Source organism: Leptidea sinapis, chromosome 18 (genome assembly GCF_905404315.1).
Source record: "Leptidea sinapis chromosome 18, ilLepSina1.1, whole genome shotgun sequence".
Lineage (NCBI taxonomy): Eukaryota > Metazoa > Arthropoda > Insecta > Lepidoptera > Pieridae > Leptidea > Leptidea sinapis.
The window spans coordinates 9,769,505-9,794,265 of NC_066282.1; the positions used below are offsets into that span (position 1 = coordinate 9,769,505).

General features: G+C 36.7%; 1 protein-coding gene across 2 annotated transcripts; it reads left to right on the plus strand.

Moving 5' to 3' along the window:
• Positions 1 to 1,253: 1,253 nt before the first annotated feature.
• On the plus strand, positions 1,254 to 24,080 carry LOC126969557 (putative inorganic phosphate cotransporter). Of its 2 annotated transcripts, XM_050815077.1 has the most exons (9): positions 1,254 to 1,355; positions 4,669 to 4,715; positions 5,579 to 5,799; positions 10,844 to 11,071; positions 12,082 to 12,288; positions 12,852 to 13,025; positions 20,242 to 20,458; positions 21,942 to 22,180; positions 23,845 to 24,080. In XM_050815077.1, the coding sequence occupies exons 2-9, from the start codon at positions 4,682 to 4,684 to the stop codon at positions 24,064 to 24,066; spliced, it is 1,542 nt and encodes a 513-aa protein (XP_050671034.1). In that variant the 5' UTR covers positions 1,254 to 1,355; positions 4,669 to 4,681; the 3' UTR covers positions 24,067 to 24,080. The 2 variants fall into 2 exon arrangements, with proteins under 2 accessions (XP_050671034.1, XP_050671033.1); XM_050815076.1 differs by lacking the exon at positions 1,254 to 1,355 and having other exon boundaries at positions 4,549 to 4,715.
• The last annotated feature ends 681 nt before the right edge of the window (positions 24,081 to 24,761 follow it).

Genomic DNA, 24,761 nt, shown 5'->3' on the forward strand with positions numbered 1-24,761 from the left:
TTCTTGGACCGTTCCTCTTCATTATCTATATAAATGATCTTCCCAATCCTATAGAGAAAAAACATAAGGTTGTTGTTTTGTTTGGTTATTTGCGGACGACATTTCACAGATTTTCAAAGTGAAAAGAAACCAAGCTATGTATGACAAAGTGAACGATATTCTATGTGACATCGTGTACTGGATTAGCGCTAATAACCTATTGTTAAATTGCAAGAAAATAAAATATTTAAAATTTTCCGTACCAAGGTCAAAAATGTAGATGCAAGTGTTTTGTTAAACGGAGAGGTGATTAAACCGGTGGAATCTTCTATATTTCTTGGCATTATTATTATTATTTGAGGAGGGTGGCTATTGTCTAGTTCTAAAGAATCCTAGTAACACCGCGTCCAAAGTTAAACTATTGTGTTCGCCACTCATACTATAGCTCGTCGTCAAGCCCTGCTGCCTTTAAGAACCGCAGTATCTTCTTGACGCGAGTGTTGCAAACACAATCTGATGGCAAGGTGTAGTCGCCAAAGATTGTGTTACGCTTATGCATTAGGATAGGCGTTTCATCAACCACAAGGCAAAATCTGCAAGTTATGTCATTATTGATGCCGACCACACTGAGGTGCTTGTTTAGGCGACAGTGCCCAGTTAGCATCCTGGTGAGTATGCATAGATTTTTCTTGTTTAATGATAGGGCTTCATTCCCATAACTAGTGTTGAATGCCCTTATCAGTGCTTTATTATACTTTTTTTTGGCATTACTTTCGATTCCAAATTACAATGGGGTCCCCACATTGAAGGATTGGCGAACAAACTTAGTTCTGCAGCATAGGCGGTTAAAAATATTAGACAATTAACTGATCTAATTATAGCACAGATTGGAAATGGAGCAACCAGCCCTCAGGCTATTAATTAATACGTTTAATTGTAAAATATTACTTTGTAAACATTCTTTTTTGATAAAAAAAAAGCGCCGCTGATTCTTTTCAGGTCTGAGGCATTCGTTTTGGTATGGGTGGTAGTTTTTAACTTTCAATAACTCATGTCACATTCTATTTTGAATAAATATATTTGAATTTGAATGAGAGGAAAACTGAATATTTATTGTTACTACAAGATTGTGATGATGCAATCAAGTGACGATCTTTAAGAGGCACGAAACCGTAAAAATGAAATTTATCAACACACTTCACATCTCACTACTTAGACGCAAGTACCACCCAAGATGTTGACAACGCCAATCTAAATATGATAACATCATTCAAAGTGAAAACAATATATCTTTAAGTGAACATTCCAATATTGAGTGTGACGTGTGCCGAATGGCTTAAAAAATAGTATTGGAAAGAGTGAAATTAATTTAGTTGGTATGTTTATAGTATATTTATATGTATGTATATAATAATATGATATAGTCGTATGTCATTGTTGCCTATTTCAAACATTATGTTGAATACATTACTTAAGTACTAAGCGAGAAACAATTTTTTTTTATATATTCTATCCGACAACCATGCGAATCCTATCATTTACTTTCAGGGTCAAAGCGATATACGCGGAATTTTAATCAGTAAAATTAAGGATTGGTCTCCGCTGCGCTCCAACTAGATACCGCACCACCTAAGAATTGTAGCTTTTTTATTACTGCAACTAATAGACTTTGTTGGCATTTAATTTTTGCATCAGTTTCAATAGGTTGTCGCATTGCATCAATATTAGTCAGTTTTTAGCATATACCGGGCGACCTTCACGAAAATCGTTACATAGATGAAACCGTCCACGTCTGAACCAGGAATACGCAGAGTTACGAGATTGAGCTTCATTATTAATATTAAAATCTGATATCTATCACTTTTCTTTCACGATTAATGCCATCACTCTTTGGAATCAACTGCCGCTTACTTTGCGTCAAGCACAATCATTAGCATCTTTTAAAAATCAACTAAAGAACATAATGTGTCCTCTATTTAATAGTATCTGTATGTATTTTTTTATAGAACAGGAGGACAAACGAACGTACGGGTCACCTGGTGTTAAGTGATAACCGCCGCCCACATTCTCTTGCAGCACCAGAGGAATCACAAGAGCGTTGCCGGCCTTTAAGGAAGGTGTACGCGCTTTTTTTGAAGGTACCCATGTCGTATCGTCCCGGAAACACCGCACAAGGAAGCTCATTCCACAGCTTTGTAGTACGGGGAAGAAAGCTCCTTGAAAACCGCACTGTGGAGGACCGCCACACATCCAGATGGTGAGGATGATATCGTAACTTGTGGCGTGTCGTGCGAAGGTGGAATACCTTATTGTATCCATGAACATAATTCAACAATTAACTCAGAAATGTTTATTATTGTTTCTACTTTTTATTTACGTAGTATAATATATATTATGTGTGAGTATATTTTCGACACTTTTATTACCCTTTTAAAGTAATATCTTTCTCTTTTATTGTATTACATATGGTTGCCTGGAAAAGATCACGATATAGTGATAAGGCCGCCATTCGCACCATATGGTGTTATTATGTATGTTAGTAGTTAAGTTATATTTTTTTAATGTGGTGTCAAAAAATGTAATAAATAAATATTAAATACAATTGAAGTCTTTGGCAACTTCCTTGTTGACTTAAACCCTATGGCCCTTAAGAGTTCCACTTTATCAAGTAGTTAATAATAGTAATAGTAATTGCACTGCCACTACATAATTTTCAAAACAAGGCAACATAACAAAATGACCCATCCACAAACCAAAATGTAAACGCGGAGGGTCTGTCTCCAATTACCGTAATTTTTTTACAAATGGAACGCCCAGAAACGTTTAGTATTGCCACAGTATGAACTAAAAAACAGTAACAATAAACATAAACTAACAGAACTAAAATAACACTTTACGATCAGAACATTCTAGATTTAGTTCATTACTTACCTTATTATGACGACCTGTATAGCCGAGTGGTTAGCGATCCTACCTACTAAGCTAGAGGTCCCGGGTTCGAATCCCGGTAGGTGCAAGCATTTATATGATGAATTTGGATGTTTGTTGCCGAGTCATGGATGTTTATTTGTATTTATGTATGTTTGAGTAAGTATATTGTATTAAATATATCGTTATCTTGCAACTCATAACACAGGCTATGCCTAATTTTGCCTTGTAACCCATAATACAGGCTATATATGCTTAACTTGGGGCAAGATAAGTTGTGTGAAAAGTGTGTCAATATTATTATTATATCTAGTCTCGTTCTACATCTGCGGTATAAACGATTTTGCAAATTTGAAGTGAAAACTTCATTAGCGGCATTGAGCACTTTTCTTGGGATAGATATAAAATGTGAAACTCGCGTCAGGACACGTGACCTGATCTAAAATTCGTAAGACAGTCGTTGAAATTATGTATGAATGTTGATTTTTCTGAAATATAGACTTTTTAATGTAAACTAATTCTGAGGGTTCCGATGTGTTTCATTGTCATTTTTGTGATATTTAACCACATAAATGCTCGTACTTTTATACTGGTAAATTATTCCCCTAACAATTATAAAATATTCAAAACTGCAAAACGTTAATGTTCAAGTTTTCACTTCTGCCGGCACTCCCGGAGTGCAACCCGTTTTTTTTCAAGCTAGGGAAGTGATAATTGTTGAATTGGGTTAATGCAGCTATAAAAGAGCTACAAGTACTAAATGAAAGCATGCTTAATGAAATTGAAAATTTGGAAAAACATTTTCGGGAGATCGTTCTATTCACCCATACTGAACTTTGACATACTAAACATACACGTCTAATATATAAATATTCTCGTGTCGCGTTGTTTGTTACCAAACTCCTCCAAAACTGTGCAGATCGGGTAGGTCTTTTATAAAGATTTAAGTGATTTATTTATATTATTATAAACGACGACGACCTATATAGCCGAATGGTTAGCGACCCTACCTACTAAGCTAGAGGTCCCGGGTTCGAATCCCGGTAGGTGCAAGCATTAATATGATGAATATGGATGTTTGTTTCCAAGTCATGGATATTTATATGTATTTATGTATGATTAAGTAAGTATATTGTATTAAATATATCGTTATCTTGCAACTCATAACACAGGCTATGCCTAATTTTGGGCAAGATAATTTGTGTGAAAGTGTTACTATACTTTATAGGAGACCATTTTGAATAAAATTTATGTAGTAATTCAGTATGATATCATACATTTATAAAAATAAACAGAAATCAATAAAATCAAACAAAACTGTGATGCAACTCTACGATGACAGAATTTACCATTAACTGTTGCAGTAATTAAAAAATAACACTATCTATAGAGAGATGTTTTTATGTATTTCTTACAACACTTGAAAACACAATTTAACGCTTTAAATTGAAACGGAAAAGAAAATTAGAGACGTCGAAAGTGTCTAAAACTGACCTTTCCGCACTAGGATAGCCGGTAGTGACAATGAAAGAGTTAAATCAATCAAAATTGAACCTTAAGTCATACGCACCAGGTGCTTTATTATCACAAGAAAGTTATCATTACACTAGCAGACAATTTGTGCCATTTTCCTGATAAACGTCTCCGCATTATAGTTGTGTCAAACCTTAGCGCGGAGTGGAAGTCATGCAATGAAAATATTAATAGATTTAATTACGGTGTGAAAATATTTGCTACTAAATCGTGATTTATTTATTTTAGGTAAAAATTCAAAATGCTGACAGGATGGCGGCTTGCACTATCAAAACGTATGTTACAAATTTATTATAAGTGGATTACTTAACAATTATTGCTTCACATTAAATTATGTTTTTCATATAAAATCCTTTATGTTCATCTCATTCTTTTCTGAACTGTAAACAATTTACTTTACTTTTTTTATCATTAGAAACTTAAGATCGAAGCCTACAACAAGTGTGTTAATTAGTTTCATTTATTTGTGTTACCTATATAATATATACGTCAATACTTTTAATTTTAAATCTTATATTTAACGTTTTTGTGGTGAAAACTAGTTGAATATTTTTTTTTATATTTAAGTTTACCCCACGATTTTATCTTATTTTAATATTAATTTTCACTGTTATATATAGTTATATTGATCTGCTCCTTAGGAACACAACAAAAGGTTATAGAGTGATTTAAGATTTATAAATATAATTTTTTTATGACAATAAGGGACGAGACGAGCAGGACGATCAGTTAATGGTAATTGATACGTCCTGCCCATTACAATGCAGTGCCCCTCAGGATTAATGAAAAACTCAAAAACTGAGTGGCACTACAATTGCGATCGTCGCCTTAAGACATAAGATGTTAAGTCTCATTTGCCCAGTGATTTCACTAGCTACGGCGATCTTCAGAGCGAAACATTATAATCCTTGCACATTACTGCTTCACGGCAGAAATAGGCGCCGTTGTAGTACCCATAATCTAGCCGGCATCCTGTGCAAAGGAGCCTCTCATTGCTTTTTATATAACTTTCCTCAAAAATTCTTATTAGACTCAAAATTACATTTTTAATTTACAATGTATAATTTATCATAATATTGTATAAACGTGTTCTTACATTTAATACTTGCAGATGCTAAAACTAGTTAATTTTTTTCAGTATTCATAATACCACAGCGATATGTACTAGCTGTAATGTCACTGTTTGCTATAGCAAATGCGTACACAATGAGAGTGTGTCTCAATTTAGCAATCACTCAAATGGTCAAAAGAACTGTTGCAGTTGAAGGTGACGCACATTACGACCCGAATGCTTGCCCGGATTATAATATAGTATCTAATAGTACTGATTCCATAACAGCCATAGTTACAAATGAAGGAGTAAGTATTAAAAATCTATACATATAAATAAAATTGGAGTGTCTATTTGTAATATTGAAATTAACCAAAATAACATTTTTTACAATTTTTGTCTCTGTCTGTTTGTTTCGGCTAATCTCTGAAATGGCTGGACCTATTTTGATGGGACTTTTATTGGAAGGTAGCTGATGGAATAAGGAGTAAACTTACGCTACAAAAAATAAAATAATGTTTCAATGTCCAAGAAACGGTCTAGCTCTAAAAATAATTTATATGGCAAAACAACGTTTGCCGGGTCAGCTAGTCTTAAGATATATAAATCAAGTGTCCTGATGTTTTTTTCCAGTGAACTCCTAAACTAATGAAGGGATTTTAATGGGGATTACTTCATGGATAGCAGTTTAGTCCAACTTGAGTATCTCTCATCTCTCGATTTTATTTCTTATATTTGTTTTGTATCGACATATTTTCTATCAGGGATTTGACGCATGGTTTGACAGTTCTGCTGTGAAACATTTTCATTGTAGCAACAGGGAGAATATTTTACGAAATAATTCTTGATGTTATGAAATATTATTGACAAATTCATTAAAAAAAATTTTACACAACAACGTCTTTCGGGTCATCTACCATATGACACAATGAAGTCATTGGCTTTTTGACTTTAATTTACTGCAATATATTTTATTATTTATTATTTAAATCTCTCTAATGAGAGCAAAAAATAGCTCATACTAATAAGCTGGTAGTAGGATGACCACCCTGGTAAAAAAAGAAAAAAAGTAAAAACACTTTTTTCCAAACACGGATTTTTAGAGTTATGTTTAGTTTTTCAAGTAAGCAATTTAATATGTTTTTAAAGTGATAACCCTCACTTCTGGGATTAAATTTGAACAAAGCATACAAGATTTTATGACCATACGCCACTCGGACGGAACGCGAGGGGTCGTGGGTTCGAGTCCTGCATCGTTCATAAATTTTTTTTAATTTTTTTTTGTGTATTAATCCTAGAGGGTTATGACTTTTAAAACATAACAAATTGTTTAGATTTGCAAGAGCGACATCTCAAGCCAATTTCCTAATATGCAAATATATGATCATTGGGTTGAGAAGGTTATCAACTGTACAGTAGATCCTGTAGATGGAGCCACAACCTGGGAGTTGAACAAAGAGTACAAGATTTTATGACGTACTTGAACGGTTAGCTCAGTTGGAAGTACACTCACACGGAACGCGAGAGGTCGTAGGTTCGAGTCCCGCATCGTTCATAAAAAATTGTTTTCAAATTTTTAATTATCGTGAAATTTTATTCACTTCACCTTAATATTCGAAACTTATACCTACAACAAACTAATTTCGTTTTTTAGTTTCATTTTTAATTGCATTTTAAATTAGATGAATGAATGAATCATACATGTGCTGAATATGGTAACAAGTTGCTTCAGTATTCTTGATATGTTTTAACTACCGAGGCATCCAAACGTTTTTAAACAGAAAATTCGTTTTAAAATTACAACACAAACATCAAATGTTATTATTTTTAAATACAATATTTATTTTAATAAAATTTTTAACTGTAACAAATACTTTTCCGTAATGATAGAATTGATTGAATGTAATCATATTATTGTAAATATAGTTTTAAGCATTGTTATGTTTGGATAAAATACAGTAAAAATAATTATCCTTCTCATGTGTCTAACACAAAAAAAAAACTTGTGTGTGTAATACTTAGGATAGTGCCCAATATTATTGTAAGGATGCAAATTTTATGGACACTGTTCTGAGATAGAGTCACTCGTATTTTAAAAATCTACTGATAATATTTGCCAAATAATTTTTAACATAAAAACTATGTTTTTGCATCGAATGTTTTAAGGGTTGTAGGTTCCTATCACATATTTTTATGATTTAAGAATCCTGATTAGTTGCTCTAGCTTTGTCATGCCGCAGTAGTGTTCATAATATTTTTTTCTCTAACGTGGTTTGTCTAAGCTGATAATAGTTAAATAATTTAAAAATTACTTCACATTCACTTGAACATTTCTATGTGAAAATCAAATATTCTTTATTTCTTTATTCTCTGTCCAACTGAGGTTGTTTCATAGTAACATTTTTATTCTAAATTTTGTTCACAATACCAAAAATGTTTTGTCCGCTTTCAAGGATTTCTTGAAAAAGATAATTCAGCTTTGAAATTAAGGATTTCAGATTTTTTTCCACGCCCTGGTATCAGCTTTTCTTTGAATTATGCGATATTTTGTATTTCAATAAGCTGGTATTGTAGCTACATGTACATTTATGTTTTAACAGCTATTAAATATTTTGTGACGCTGGCTTTCTAAGAGTAATGTTCTATAGAAATTCATTGAATACGTCCTATTTAATACAATATATATATATATAAGTTTATTGGGACAGAAAAGTCAACGATTGTTATTTATTTTTATCTCAAGTAAGAGATGGACTGAATATTGGGAACGGCCGCACGACATATATATTATATTTAAAATATTAGTTGACGCGACAAACACTGTTCTGTCAAAATAAATTACAAATTACATACTAAAACCTTCCTCGAGAACCAAATATCTATTGGTGAAAATTTCTTTTATTTTCTCTATATTTTTTTTATTTTTTTTAACCAAAGTTATTGTATATGTTTTTTTTATATATTATACCTACTAGAATGCTCGCATAATGCCTTTATTTTATTTACGGTGTGTGAATTGATGCATCTACTGTTTTGTACTTTAAGTATGTACTCATTAACAATATGTTTTTACTTATTAATTTACATATTTTTTTTGGTTACTCGTGTAAAGCATTTAGTAATGACGTTTGTGTATTTTCTTGCATCACTTTGCATATATTGTATTTGAAATGATTTGTAAAAATAATTTGAAAATAAGAATCTCTAATATCATTCATTTTTGAAAAGAGCAACCTTAGAGTTTCTTGCTCGTTCTTCTCTATGGAAATCTGCTTTCCGAACGAGCTCTAAGAAAAAAAACGACATATTTCAAGTGTAATGCAATTTACCTACGAAATAAAAATATTTTTGTTTGTTTTTAAGTTAAGTTTATCTCAAACTGACAGACAGACTTTGATAGGACTTTGTTTTATAATACGTAGTGATAAAGAGCTTAAAGTTATTACGTTTTATCAAATAGGCTATGATTATAACCTATAAGTTGATGACAAATGTGATATCGATTTTATGAACGGAACAATACAACTTAATATTAATATATAAAAGAGAATCAAAGCACTACTGAACAATAACAAATTATCTAAATCCTTTATAAGTATACTGTTGAAGAAAGCTTAGGTTATTTGATAAGATAAAATGCAACGCCAAGAGATATAATAACACAGGGTGTATAAATAAATATATATTTTAGTATTAAAAGATTTTTATAATATTTGTACTAAAATATTACTAAACAATGACGTACGCATTGTTATGTTCTATGGTAATTGGTGATATCAATCCGGCAAAGAAGAATTCCTATAATATTTGTTTTTTTTTTATTATGACAATTTGGGACGAGACGAACAGGACATTCAGTTGATGGAAACAGACGCCCTGAAAATTACAATGCGGTGCCGCTCAGGATTTTTGAAGAGCCCAAAAATTCTGAGCGGCAGGCATAAGATGTTAAGTCTTATTTGGCCAGTAACTAGTTATGGCGCCCTTCAGACCGAAACACAGTAATGCTTACACATTACTGCTTCACGGCAAAAATAGGCGCCGTTGTGATACCCATAATCTAGCCGACATCATGTACAAAGGATGTTCCCACTGGTAGAGCATTGTAGAGGAAAATTTGACAATGTCAGATAAATAAACACTTTGGTGAGTTCAGTACCCTTTTAAAAATAATTCGCGTACAGAAAAAGGGAGAAATTACTGATAAAATTCTTACTGACGATGTGTTAATTACAAAACGTCGATAAATGATTTCGCGAAATAAATTTAAAATGTCAAATGAGAAAAATTTATGTACAGTTTTTTATCATCATAGACTTTTTTGATGAAATCCTTCAACAAAATTATTTTGAAATGAACATTATCTGATAATTCTTGTGTTCATGAATCAATTTCTCCTATTTCAAGTAGCTTTATAAAAAAAGCGAATGGTGTAATTTTTTTATGACCAATAGGGACAAGATGAGCAGGAGGTTCATGTGATGGTAATTGATGCGCCCAGTACAATGTAGTAAGTAGTCAGGAGTCTTGAAAATTCCAAAAATTCTGATCGGCACCACAATTGCGCCTTGAGGCATAAGGTGTTAAGTCTCGTTTGCCCAGTAATTTCACTGGCTGCGGCGCCCTTCAGACTGAAACACAGAAATGTTTACGCATTACTGGCTCACGGCAGAAATAGGCGTCGTTGTGGTACCCATAATCTAGCCGGCATCCAGTGCTTCCCACTGGTGTATGGTATTTTGTAATATACATGGTTCGTCATGCTCAATGAATGACATTGCTTACGGGGGCGTCGCGGTCGTGTGCCGGGTCGTCTCCTTCACTCAAATATGTGCGAAGAGAACGATGGCTGCTCCATGCGTCAACTCGTGAACGGGTGCTGCTTGTGGTGCCAGGTCAACCTGTTATATATAATAAATTATTCTATTTGTTGGATACAATTACTAATTGTGACAGTAATCACGACCATCATGTTCACGACGCATCCTTACACAAACAATGAATTCAAGCTCTAAAGGTTAATGCATCCAATGTACGATAATTTACTTATAAAAATAATTTATATTATTTAAACACGACTCATATATTGAATGCAGCACCTTACAAACTAATTTGTTATGTATTTTACAGCCATTGTAAAATACTCTATTTGATTGAAAAGAGTGGCGGTTGTGTTTCTTGTATGTACTTCTCACGAGCTCCTCCTTTTACGAACATGTGGTAAATTCAGTAATTAAAAAAAAAATGTAGTGACGATTCATAAGCGCTTAATTTAAGCCTATTTGAATAAAGTTTATTTGACTTTGACTTTGAATCATTAACATGTATCTAATTATATCTATTTTCAAACAGTTTGAATGGAGCGAAGCGACTCAGGGACTCCTTCTGGGTTCATTCTATTACGGATACGTGCTGACCCATTTACCTGGGGGCATGTTGGCGGAGAGGATTGGCGGAAAGTGGGTGCTTGGACTGGGATTATTGTTTACTGCAACTTGTACATTGATAACACCATATGCGGTGAAAATGGGCGGGGCAACAGCGCTCTTCATACTGCGAGTAATCGAAGGTCTCGGAGAAGTGAGTATCGTTAAAATAATTCTCAAATTATTGGACTACATTAAGAATGAAAACTTCGCAACTAGGTACCTATGCATTTTTGACCTATTAGAGGCATAAAAACATATTAATTTATTAAAATTTACGCCATTGTTAGAACAGAATTACGACAAATACAGATTGTGTGGTTTTATGAAACCACGATGCAATGGAACCTTTTTTCACAAAATAATATATTAATACCAGCATAATAATCGAATGAAAAATATATATATATATATAAGCATTACTTATTCACAAAATGTAATGTAATAAAAAACCATCATCAGGTGGGTTGAAACTCATCCGGCTGTCGAGAAACAGAGTTAAATCTGGCGCCTTAACATGACTTGAAAGAAGTAGGTTAAATTAATGATTCAACTTCACCCCTACTCCGCGGCCAGCTGTAATGCAACATGCAAGAGATGGACGAAAAAAATTTGCAGCGATGTAATAAATATACTTTATAAATAAATTCAATACAATATGATTGAATTTGTACACAAGGAACCATTACACATTCTATATTAAATAAGGTTTGCATCAAATAAGTGAATTAAATCTGCTCTAATCTTAATCATTGGTGTCCTATGAACCAATAATAATAATTATATTTTTCTTATACAGTATCCAAGTTTTGTATCGATATTTTGTAATAATAATAATCATCATCAGCCGGAAGTCGTCCACTGTTGTGACGGCCTCCCCCAAAGATCTACACGACGATTGATCCTGCGCTGCCATCATCCAACGTATTCTGGCGATCTTTACCAGATCGTCGGTCCATCTTGTTGGGCCTACCAACACATCCGGTACGTGGTCGCCATTCGAGGACTTTTCTGCTCCAACGGTCATCAGTCCGTCGAACTATGTGCCCTGCCCAGTGCCACTTCAGTTTCGCAATCATTTGGGCTATGTTCTCCTATTTAGTTTTTTATGTATTAGTCATCTCAAACCCTAAAGTGTACTAATAAGAAAAATTCTTTATCCAGGGTCCAACTATGCCTGCCCTTATGTGCATGATTTCAAAATGGGCTCCTAAAACCGAAAGGGGTCGAATGGGTGCTATAGTATTTGGAGGTGCCCAGATTGGAAATATCTGTGGATCCTATTTTTCAGGTCTAATAATGCATGAAGGCAGTTGGGAAAATGTGTTTTACTTATTTGGTGGATTAGGTGTTCTTTGGTTTATTATTTGGGTAAGTTTTTTAATAAATAGTTATAGTTAAGTGCTAAAACGATTATCTATTTTCCTTCTAATTTTAATAAAAACTAAGTATTCATAACATTGTATACAATTCAAGCAAGCTGCCAAGCACAGGAAGCCGGCTAGATTATGGGTACCACAACGGCACCTATTCCTGCCGTGAAGCAGTAATGTGTAAACATTACTGGCGCCGTAGCTAGTGAAATTACTGGGCAAATGAGACTTAACATCTTATGTCTCAAGGTGACGAGCTCAATTGAGTGCCGCTCAGAATTTTTGGGTTTTTCAAGAATCCTGAGTGGCACTGCATTGTAATGAGTAGGGCGTATCAATTACCATCAGCTGAACGTCCTGCTCGTCTCGTCCTTTATTTTCATAAAATAAAATAATGTAAATATATCATTAAATCCTGACATATTAATAATAAATAGTCTACAAAAATTCGTAAATGTTAGAAAACTAGTTTCGAAATTAAATTCAATAGAAAAGCAGGTTTGTTTGATATTTTTGGTAAATAATGAATTATTTTAACTAATTATTTCTTATTAATTTTAGACATTGATTTGCTACAACACTCCGAATACTCATCCTTTTATATCTGATAGCGAGAAGAAGTTTCTAAATGAAAATGTAGACGCGTTGATTTATAGCGAGCGTCAGAAACTGGACCCTGTGCCTTGGAAAGCAGTGATTCGTTCAGCACCGCTGATATCACTTATTATAGCTGCTGTAAGTATTTCCAAAAAGTATCATGTATGTTATAATCGGGCTAATTTCCGCAACCGCATTTTGCGTGTGTGGGAATATATTTGTTATTCCTGCTACCTCAATTCCTCTAGAAACCTTAGCAAACTCATCTCCTTCCTAAACACTTCTGGGAGTCACGGACTAGTAAAAAAATAAGGACTCCGTATCACCTTACATAACAGTGTGGCACCAAAACAAGCCGATTAACGTGTAAATACATAGCCCCACGCACACACTTACACTACCACAGGCCGATCGGCGGCCATTATGAGAATTGTCATCGTCTGTGACAGATCAGTTTGCGTCTCAATAAAATATTTAGAAAATACCGTCGTGCCTTGTGAAAAAGGGTAAAAACTATACTTTATAAGTATTTGTGGTCATATATGATTATTTAAGGGAGAAAAAATTGTGTAACTAGTATCTCCCGTAACCGCACACACACTAGCATAACAGTGCTTCACTTGCTAATATCACGGCGCGGAGTCCTTTTTTTTACTCGTCCGTGCTGGGCATGTGTTTGGGGTATAAAGATGTTGAGCCCGGTAAGTTGCTACACCTAGACAATGCAGAAGTACATGTGCAGCAGTTTCCTCTGCCACCATGCAGGCCCTGCACATGGGGCTGTCAGTTATGCCCATATTAAAAAGATGTTTATTATAAGGACCGTGCCCAGTTAGGGCCGCCGTTATCCGTCTAAGTTGGATTCTATTGAGCTTAATAAGGCAATTTGCCATACTGGCATTAGTGTTGGGGAGTATCATGTATGTATAGAAAGTGTTCGCACGTCAAATACATGGAAGAATTAATAAACAGGTAAATTTTGACGTCATTTGATAGTTCGAAAGTCAATGTTCCTAGCCGGGATTGGAAACTATTTGAGAAAAAAAACCAATGTATTGTCGCGTAGCAACACATCGACGTACATGACGAGAGTTGTCAAAATTCAAGACATTGATAATTTCAACATCTCCCTCAGCAATACTCGTAGCTTTGGCGTAAAAGTGTTTACTTTAGACGCTGTAGGCCCGGGTTCGATACACCTACCTGTGTATGGAATTTTTTGGGTTTTGTAAAGTTAATGGAAATTTCAGGATCAAATCGAACAGAAAAAAAGGGATGGAAAATGTGTACGCAGGATAAAAATAGTTAAAAGAATTTTCTAGTACATACAATTTAAATTTAAAGATGGAATGGGGGAATCATTTTGAAAATGGAACAGATCCGGGGGTATATAAGCCGTACTAAGCGTGGCTTACGGCAGTTCTAGTTCTGACTCGAAAGTGTGAAGAAAAAGAAGAAGAAAAGAAAAAGTAGTGAAAAGTGGAAGTGTTCCAAGAAAAAGAAGATCGAAGAGACCTAGTGTTCGGTGCAGTGTGACGCGTTGAAGGTACTGCCGCCCACAAGACGAACAGCGGCAGACCGGCAAGTGCAAGTTTAGAAAAAGTGAAAGCAAATAAAGACTCGTTCCTATAAGCTTAGTATTATCTAATACCTGACACACTCTCGTGTCAATTGTTGTCAGAAGTGGGATTGGAAAGATGCCATTAGTGCACAGGAACGAGAAGGGAGTGACAACGCGCGCGGGAGCAGCTGCAGCGGCAGAGGACGAGTCGCAAGATGCATCCGGCTCTGGACTCAATGCGACCGTGTCCGTGACCGACTCAAGGCTCCTGCCGTAGACATCAGCGCGCTCATGCAGCAGATGGCCGCCATGATGCAAGAGCAAGCGCGCCGACAGGAGGAGCAGCTGAGAGGCTTGCAAGAGGAACAAGCGCGCCGACAGGAGGAGCAAGCGCACTGACAGGAAGAGCAAGCGCGCCGACAGGAGGAGCCAGCGCGCCGACAGGAGGAGCAGCTTGCAGCAGACAAGAAGTTTGAAAGTACCCCCCTACGACGGCAAGTCTTCCTGGGCCGCCTTCAAGCTACAATTAGAGACGTTCAGAAGAGCAAGTGGTTGGAGTGACCAAGAAGCACACCCTGCCCTCACACTAGCGCTCCGTGACGAAGCACTTTCCGTATTGGAAGCACTCGGCGCTGGGAAGGAGGAAATAGCCTACACGGACCTTCTTGACTCGTTGGAGGCACGTTATGGCGATAAACACCTTGAGCATGTCTATCGGGCACAGCTTAAGGACCGCAGTCAAAGGGCCATCGAAACTCTGCAGCAGTGGTCCGTGGAAGCTGAGAAGCTAGTGCGTAAAGCATATCAGTCGTCGCCAGCTGCAATAGAAGAAATGTTGCTCCAAGTGTTTATCGATGGAATACGGGACGCCAAAGTAAGAGCAGCCGTACGACAAGTGAGTCATCATACTAGCTTGAAGGAAGCGGTGGCACATGCGTTGGAAGTGGAAGCGGTTCGCCACGATTCTCGGGCGTTGAGACTCCGCAAAATTGAACAAGCAGATTCCAGCCGAAGGCAAGCATATAGCCCAGTATGCTATGGGTGTGGGGAGCGAGGACACATTAGGAGCACTTGCCCCAGGCGTGAGAGCATAACGCAAGGTAGGAAGGATACGGCGGTCTCAACGTCACCGCTGGAGCAGCAGGAAAACTAGAAAAGGCCAAGGCAGTGGGGTGGCCGCTGGCCCAGAGGCAAAGGCCCAAGGATCTTCGTTAAGCAGACATGTGACGCAAACACTTTAGTTATAGAAGGAATGATAAATGGAAAATCTTGCCGTTTCACTTTGGATACAGGTGCCTCACGTACAGTCGTTAGCCAAAGAAGACTAGAGAGCATCGGAAGACGACATATGTGAGAAAATGCAAACTTAACACTCACAACAGCTACCGGCCAGCGCATACCAGTCCAGGGAGAGAAGATGGTGGCCATGTAAATCGGGAATACGTTGTACTGGCAAAAAGTGGTAATCGCGGATATCACAGATGACTGCATCATTGGGTTGGATTTTCTTCGAAATCATCAGTGTACGATTAACATGAAACATGGTGTATTGAAGCATGGAGGTGAAGAATCTCCAATAAAAGGTTCCGCCTTTTATTGGAATTTTGGGAAGGTGTTGTGCTTACGAGAAACTACTTTAAATCCGAGATCGCAGACCCTAGTCCCGGCAGTCCTGCCACGCGATGATAGAGGAAGACCTTGTAAATGCGCTTTAATAGAAAGAGAGACATCGGACACGACATGGATCCCAGGACTGTTGTGGGAAACTCCCAAATTGCGATGGTTCCCGTGTTTAATCCTCATGAGGACAAGCAAATCATTAGGAAAGGAACAGTGATAGGAGCTTGTGAGGAGATAGCTTGGTAAAGAAAGTGTGAAGAAGGGAGGAAGACCGTAGCTGCAAGCCAGGATGTGAACATACGGAAACTTCTGGATGGCTGTAAGGACAATCTTACCAAGATACAGTTAATAAAAGCGAGAAATTTCCTGCAACGCTACGCCGGGATGTTCTCGAAGAACGACGGGGACATCGGAAGAACTGGTTTGGTGAAACACAAGATCGACACAGGAGACACTGTTCCGATACGGCAAAGACCAAGACGTATTCCGTTTGCACGTGAACAAGAAGTGGAAGACATGATTCAGGATATGAAAGAAAATGGTGTGATAGGTTCTCCAGTGGTTCTGGTGAAGAAGAAGGATGGATCAACTAGATTTTGTGTAGACTGTCGGCGTTTGAACGATGGAACTAAGAAAGACAGTTATCCATTGCCAAGAATCGATGACACAATAGATTCACTTTGTGGCAAGACGTGGTTCTCCACTCTTGATTTGAAAAGTGGCTACTGGCAAGTCGATCTGGACCCTAAAGACAAGGAGAAGCCGCCTTTATAACCGGAAAAGGGTTATGGCAGTTCAAAACAATTCCCTTCGGATTATGCGATGCTCCAGCTACTTTCGAAAGGTTGATGGAGCATGTGCTGGCAGGTATGTTGGGAGAAACTTGCCTTGTCTACTTGGATGACATGATCATTATGGGACGAAGTTTTGAAGATCATCTTAAGAAGCTGGAAATAGTCATTGCAAAACTGCAGGGTGCCAAATTGAAGTTGAGCCCAAAGAAATGTTCCTTCTTTCAACGTCAGGTGAATTACTTGGGGCACGTTATCTCGGAGCAAGGCGTTGCGACGGATCCTGCCAAGATAAGTGCTGTCAAGGACTGGCCGATGCCGACAGAAAAGACACATGTGAGAGCATTTCTAGGACTATGCTCTTATTATCAACGCTTTGTGAAAGGGTTTTCCGATGTTGCCAAGCCCTTACATCGACTGACGGAGGAGAAAAGAGCCTTTTCCTGGGATGAAGAATGCGAACAAGCTTTCTTAGAGTTGAAGAAAAGACTATGTGAATCACCTATCCTTGGATATCCTGACACAGAGGGAAGATTCATAGTGGATGCTGATGCTAGCAACACCGGAATTGGTGGATTACTATCTCAGAAGAGAGGAGATCAAGAAGTTGTAATTGCATACTTTAGCAAATCTTTATCGAAGCCAGAGAGAAACTACTGTGTAACTCGTAGGGAGTTAATGGCCGTGGTAAAGACATTACAACATTTCAAAAAATACTTGTTGAGTCGCAAATTCCTTGTGAGGACTGATCATGCCGCCTTGAAGTAGTTACTAGAATTCAAGAATCCGGAAGGATAAGTGGTCAGATGGATTGAGCAACTTCAAGAGTATGACTTTGAAATCGAGTATCGAGGAGGAAAAAATCATGGAAATTCAGATGCTTTATCTAGAAGACCTTGTCCGATGGAATGCAAACATTGCATTCGTCAGGAGGAGAAAGAGAATTTTATGATCCGGCTAATCAGAACAGATTCGATCGATGAGAACTGGAGCAACGATGCAATGAGGAGAGCTCAGGAAAATGATAAGGATCTTCAACCACTTTTACATTGGCTAGCAAATGGATCACTTAAACCAAAATGGTCTGAAATGGCTAGACACAGTACGGCTACCAAGAGTCTCTGGGCACAATGGAACAGTTTGGTGATGCATGACGGGTTGCTCTGCCGGAAATGGGAAACCCCGCAAGGAAAGGATTGCCATCTGCAACTGGTCGTTCCCAGGGAGAAGGTGAACGAGATCCTCAGAGCTTATCACGATGGTTCTTCAGGTGGACATTTGGGAATAACAAGAACTCTCACAAAAATTAAAAAACGATTTTACTGGTTGCATTGCCGTGATGATGTGGAAGACTGGTGCCAAAAATGCAAGAGTTGTGTTGCTGTCAAAGGACCTCAGACCCGGAGCAGAGGAGCTATGAAGTTGTACAATGTTGGGGCTCCGTGGGAAAGAGTAGCTCTAGATATGGCCGGACCGTTCCCAGTCACCAAATCTGGAAACCGTTTTATAATGGTGGTGATGGATTATTTCACGAATTTGCCGGAAGCATTCGCCCTTCCGAATCAAGAAGCAGTCACCGTTGCGACGAATCTGGTGAATGATGTTTTCTGCAGATTCGGTGTGCCTTTGGAGATGCACAGTGATCAAGGGCGGAACTTCGTGTCACAAGTATTTCAAGAAGCTTGCAAGATCTTGGGAATCCATAAAACCAGAACTACGCCATATCATCCACAGTCGGACGGGATGGTGGAGAGGTTTAACCAAACATTGGAGCGGCATCTGGCAAAAGTAGTGGACAGTCATCAGGGTAACTGGGATGAGCACATTCCACTGTTTCTCATGTCGTATAGAGCCGCAATACACGAGACGACTACGGTGACTCCTGCGTACGCCAATTTTGGAAGGGAATTGAGATTGCCAGCTGATTTACTCTCAGGTTGTCCACCGGATACTCCAAAAAGTATAACAGAATATGTGGATGAGTTACGGAATAAGATGATTGACATCTACGAGGAAATTAGAAGAACTGGGCTTAAGGCAAGTGAACGGATGAAGACGCGCTACGATCGAAGAGCTAATGTTCCTAGTTTTGAAGAAGGAATCCTGATTTGGTTACACATTCCCATAAGGCGAATTATAATAATTTAATAAATTTTTTTTAATTAATTATTTTTTTTTTTGGAATTTTTATTTTTATTCTTTTTACGTTACTTAGCGATTAAACCTTATTTAAATAGTTAATATCTGGACGATCGAGCCTTGCTCGGATTAATAAGAATGTACAAAACTTGCACAAATAAAAAACTAATAGGACATCTGGATTCGAACCGGGGTCTTGTGCTTTCCGGATCACCCAATCTTCCATCTGAGCTTTTATAGTCTTGTATATAGTGGCGAAATTTACCTTTGTATTCTAATTTTATTGTAGCTGTTTCTCATTAAAACACGGATAAAATACAATTTTTAAATTGAAACCTAGCAAGATCGATTTCTCGCCCCCGAAACTACCAGTACTAAATTTCATTAAAATCGGATGAGCCGTTGCCGATATTCAGATTATATATATACGAGAATTGCTCGTTTTAACATAATGTAAAAGATTTTAAAGGAATATCCACTGTTGTAAAAACACAGCTGAGTTCAACGAATTTGTAGATTTCCTTTTTTATATACAGGGAGTATAGAGAATAGAGAATTTTAATAAGTACCGATAAATACATATTATTTTATATGAAAGAGAGAGTGCTGAAGTTATATTTGATAGGCACTACAATGCATAATGTCTATATTCACCTTAAAGGCTGGCTACACTCATCTAGTGTTGTGAACATGGCCAATCTTGCCGTTAATCGGCAAGAGACCCGCGCCACGGTGTGTCATAGATCGGTGTGATTTTGGCGCGCGTGAAGCAGCCTATCAACGGTATTATTTTACGTGTATTAATAGATTACTCATAATTATGATGACTTGATAGAATGCATAAGAAAGCTATTAAAACAAGCTAGAAGACCATGCAAGATAAACCATTATAAAAACCAAATGAGGGTCAGAACTTGGTGAGGGCGTAGTTTGCAGAACGGCACTTTCGATTTTGGTGTATATGAAAGATCTAGTGCCAAAGGGTACTTCTAGATTTTGGAAGGCTAACTGACTTTCTGTGAGAAAATATAGACACAATTGCTTATTGCACAAAGGGGGAGGGTGGTTAGGTTTGCGGCGCGGCCCCGTGGTTAGGCTGACCGTTTTGGGTGAACTTCCCTGATAAATCTGAACGTACAAATATTTTTTTAATTGTGTCCATTTTAATAGCTATCTTATATCTACTATAAGCAACAACTGACCAACTACTTAATATTTTTTTAATTTTTCAAATTAATTGCAGGTTGGACACGATTGGGGATACTTTACGATGGTCACAGATCTCCCCAAATATATGACAGATGTACTGAAATTCAACATCAAGTCTACAGGCTTACTGTCTGCTATGCCGTACGTTGCTATGTGGATCGCGTCCTTCTTCTTTGGCGCACTGTGTGATTTTTGTGTCAAGAAACGCATACACAGTATACAAAATGCAAGAAAAATTTACACAACTATAGGTAATATACGACCTGATGAACTATACTATACTAAACTATAATTCAGTATCACGCGCCCGCTTACCCTCGTTGATAGACTGAATTCTTATTTTGCGAATAGCTAGAAGAGACTATAGTGTTATGCAATCAATAACCGTATATTTATTGAAGTACTGTACAATTATAATTTTTCACATAAGAGATGATGTATTTAGGCAAAATGTGTTCCTTTATGGGTAAGGTAAGAAAAACAAAGTACTATAAGAAGTATTCTAAAATATTTTATAAGAATAAAGAGTAAATGTAGCGAAACGAATGAAAAAGAAAGGAGATCATGAGTTTGCTTTCGTTTGCAATCATTATTTGTATGTAATCAAGAGCTACACACTATTCGTTCCACTGGCTTTAATGTATTATTTAGTTGCATTCTGATTCCAATTATTGTAGTTTTTTGTCTTAATTTGGGACTATTATTATCATTAAGAGAAGATTTCAAACAAAAATTTAGTATAAGTCAATCATTGGTAGCAAGGGGTCTAACGATATCTCGTGGAAGAGTGGGAGGCCACTGGGACTTGCGTAAACAAAACCTCTTACCTTGAAAGCATGACAAAGATGGCAGTTACAGCACCAGAAGGTACTTAAATACGTTGAAAAACTTCTAGAAGATGTTTATCTCAAGACGTACTACAAGTGGTTTACGCGTTGCTCAAAGGGTGTTTCCAAAATAGCTCTTCAGGTGCCTTATATATATATTTGAAAGGTGACTTGAAATTTGACACGTACGAGTACCTCTGTCAGATAATAAGTTTCTTCTTCTTCCTTTTCGTGACAGTATTCGCACAGCGGTCGTAGTCATCACGAAGTGACATCTTTTGGGGCAGATGTGATTCGCCTCATGAGCATTTGCCACTTTTCCCTGTTTTTCCAATCGTTCAATGGACCGCCCACAGCAGATTTAATTTGGTCAGTCCATCGCGTGGATCCTCGCCCTCTGGTGCCCTCCACCTTACTCTGCACGACAAGGCGACCTATAGCCTCACTCTCGCCCCATGAGTCGTGCCCGAAGAACTTAAATATGCGACTCCACTAAACTCCCAGCACTCCCCTCCAGCACTACTTCTCCAGAGCATCAATTTTCTTTTACTCGACTTGTCGCAAAGTCCACATCTCTGCAGCATACAAAAATATGGGAAAAAAATATTTTTGGGACCAGGAAGAATTTTTTTCGTAGCTTTTGTTATGTTTCTGTTCTTTCATATTTTCTTCAATTTGTCCATCGCAGTTCTTGCTATCGCCATGCGGCGCTTTACGTCATGTATGCAACCTCCATTAATAAGTTTATGGTTTAACTCTTTAACTAGTTAATGCCATCTTCATCGTATGAATCTTACATGCAGACAATTATGTTATTAGTTCATTTTTGATTTTCTTTTTGTTTTCGCTATTGTCTCTTTTTGTAATATAAGCTGAATGTGTTATGAACATGGTTTATTTTTTTTAGCTGCAACTGGTCCTGGTATATGTATTATAATGGCATCATATTCAGGTTGTAACACGACTTTAGCAGTATTTTGGTTTATTGCTGCTATGACATTAATGGGTGCTTACTACACTGGTATGAAAGTTAATGCGCTAGATATTACTCCCAACTATGCTGGAACAGTCACTGCATTGGTGAATGGTACGGCTGCCATTTCTGCAATCATATCGCCGTATCTCATTGGTCTTCTTACGCCACAGGTAAGAATTTATCATTTTGTTTAAATCACTCGTAAACTTATTAAGATCTCATTTGAAGACATAATTAGCAGCTTTTCCTTTTTCTTTATGTGACAAATTATTAGTTTTAAATATTTGATGAAGTATTATTTTATTTCGTAATCAATAGATGCTTATTCTTTATAAAAATTTAATTAATAATAAATGATGAAGACACGTCAGAGTTATTTTAAGTCCAATTGAATACAAACATATAATAAAGTGTTTAATTTTCATATAAATGGAGTACCAAGTTGAAAAGGCATTGGTGATCATTTATTCGTATTGTTATTTTTATTTTTTAGCGTAAAAAATTATAAAATATTTTTAACAGAACTTTTTCACTGCCGTAGTAGTAATTCAACCTTTTACAGATTTTATCTGTAGTACACTACTTTTTATGATAATGTCACACAAGTTTATGATTGAATTATCTCATCCAAATTTTTGTCTATGTGTTATGGAGACTTAGACATTTATCGCGTAACTTATCTGCGAAGAAACTTATCTCCTCTCTGTATCGATTGCGTACGTATCTGTTACTTGACATCTAACTGGTTATCTGGTTTGTAAAATTGTTTTGATTTTATCAAAAAAAATACTTCCCCAATGGCGTTTACTAGTCGGTTGGCTTTAATATAAAAAAATAATTCTAAATCATACATTAGATTATTAAACAAATATGATACCAGACAAAACCTAATTAATCCTTTAAAAAGGCCACGTGCTAATCCCAAACACACACTGTAGTAAACATAATATGCGTACTAATTTTCTCTCTTAACTGTATCTTCTTTTATATCAAGTACGTTATTAATGAATTGACGATAATATTTTGTTTTGTCTATATAATATTAAATCACTGTTACACAACGTCTTCTCAATCGGTCACTCTTGTCAGACTGGTCGTGGCTGCTAAATGATACAACTTTAGTCGTCGTTGGTCTCTTTAGTTTTGGGTCTCACTGTCTCTCGCGCGACTTTTCCACTTTTGGCGGTTTATAGCATTGCGAGAGCACTCTACCACAGTAGTTTGGGTGACTGCTTTGATAAGATATATCCATCGCGCACGGATGAGAAAAAAAATAAGGACTCCGTGTCACATTACTTAACAGTGAGGCACCAAAACAAGCCGGTAAACGTGTAAATACATAGCCCCACGCATACACTTACACTAATACAAGCCGATCGACCGCCATTTGCCATCGTCTGTGATCGATCGAGATCAGTTTGCGTCGCAATAAAATATTTTAAAAATGCCGTCGTGCATTGTGAAAATAATAATTTAAAAGTATTTGTGGGTATTTATGATTATTTAAGGGAGAAAAAATTGTGTAACTGGTATACCCCGTAACCGCACACACACTAGCATAAAGGTGCTTCACTTGCTAATATCAGGGTACGGAGTCCTTCTTTTTTTACTAGTCCGTGCCATCGCGTTGGTGAGCGTCATCTCGGTCTTTACCCCTCCGCCTGGCCCTGCACTATCAACCGCTCAATCGATCCTTCATTTCTGGAGATGTATATATATTTTGAAGAGATGTTTTTATTATATTATCTAGCTACTAAATGATGTAAAAATAAGTAATTCCTGAATCAAAATGAAGCAATTGTAACACATTAGTAACTCATTAATTTGCTTTCAGTCGACACTCAAACAATGGAGAATTGCATTTTGGGTTTGCTTAGCGATGCTCGTTGTTACAAACGTTATCTATATTATTTTCGCTAAGGGTGAACAGCTCTGGTGGGATGACGTGAAAAAGCATGGATACCCTCCAGGATGGAAACACGGGTCACTCCCAACAAGAAAGAAGGACTCTGAAAATACAAACCAAACCGAAGTAAAAACCAGTGAGAAGCAATAACTTTTTTTAAGGACGCCATTATTTTTAAGATAAATAAATTATTGTTATATTTGTAAATAAAAACCTTTTGTGAAATGCGTTTTGTTTCAATCGTAATGTCTTTACGTGTATTTGATGAATACTTTATTGCTAGGTGATGTCAGAGCCTAGCTTATAATTATTCATGTCCATTTGTTAATGCATATGCATAATGCAATAGTTTAGTCAGTAAATGCTATAATGGTTATCACTTATGACATCCAAAAACTTAGTTCGGCTGCAACGGTAAGTTTCGAAAGAGTTTCCAGTTTCTTACGATTATTTTAAAATCTGAGGCATTGGGTGGTCAATTTTGATTATAAAAACGTGATTACTTTGCAAATACAAGTATCACGAAAATGTCTTTTAATTTTTTGTGTTAATATAAAGAAAATGAAACTCACAATTAATATGGGTTTCCATTAGTAACAGAATTTTTAAAATCGGTTTAGTAGATCCAGATATTACCCCCTACAACCTAACAACCTTAACTCTTTATAATATTAGCATGGATAGCACTTGAATTTCTAAATTCTCCTATTAAATTGATATAGCTGTTGACGAGATCTTTGCAAATGACGGAAATCACAAGTTGTCGTGTAGATGGGTGAAAATTTGAAGTTGTATGTATTTTTTAATACTGACTCATAATCAAACAAATTAAAAAAAATTACAAA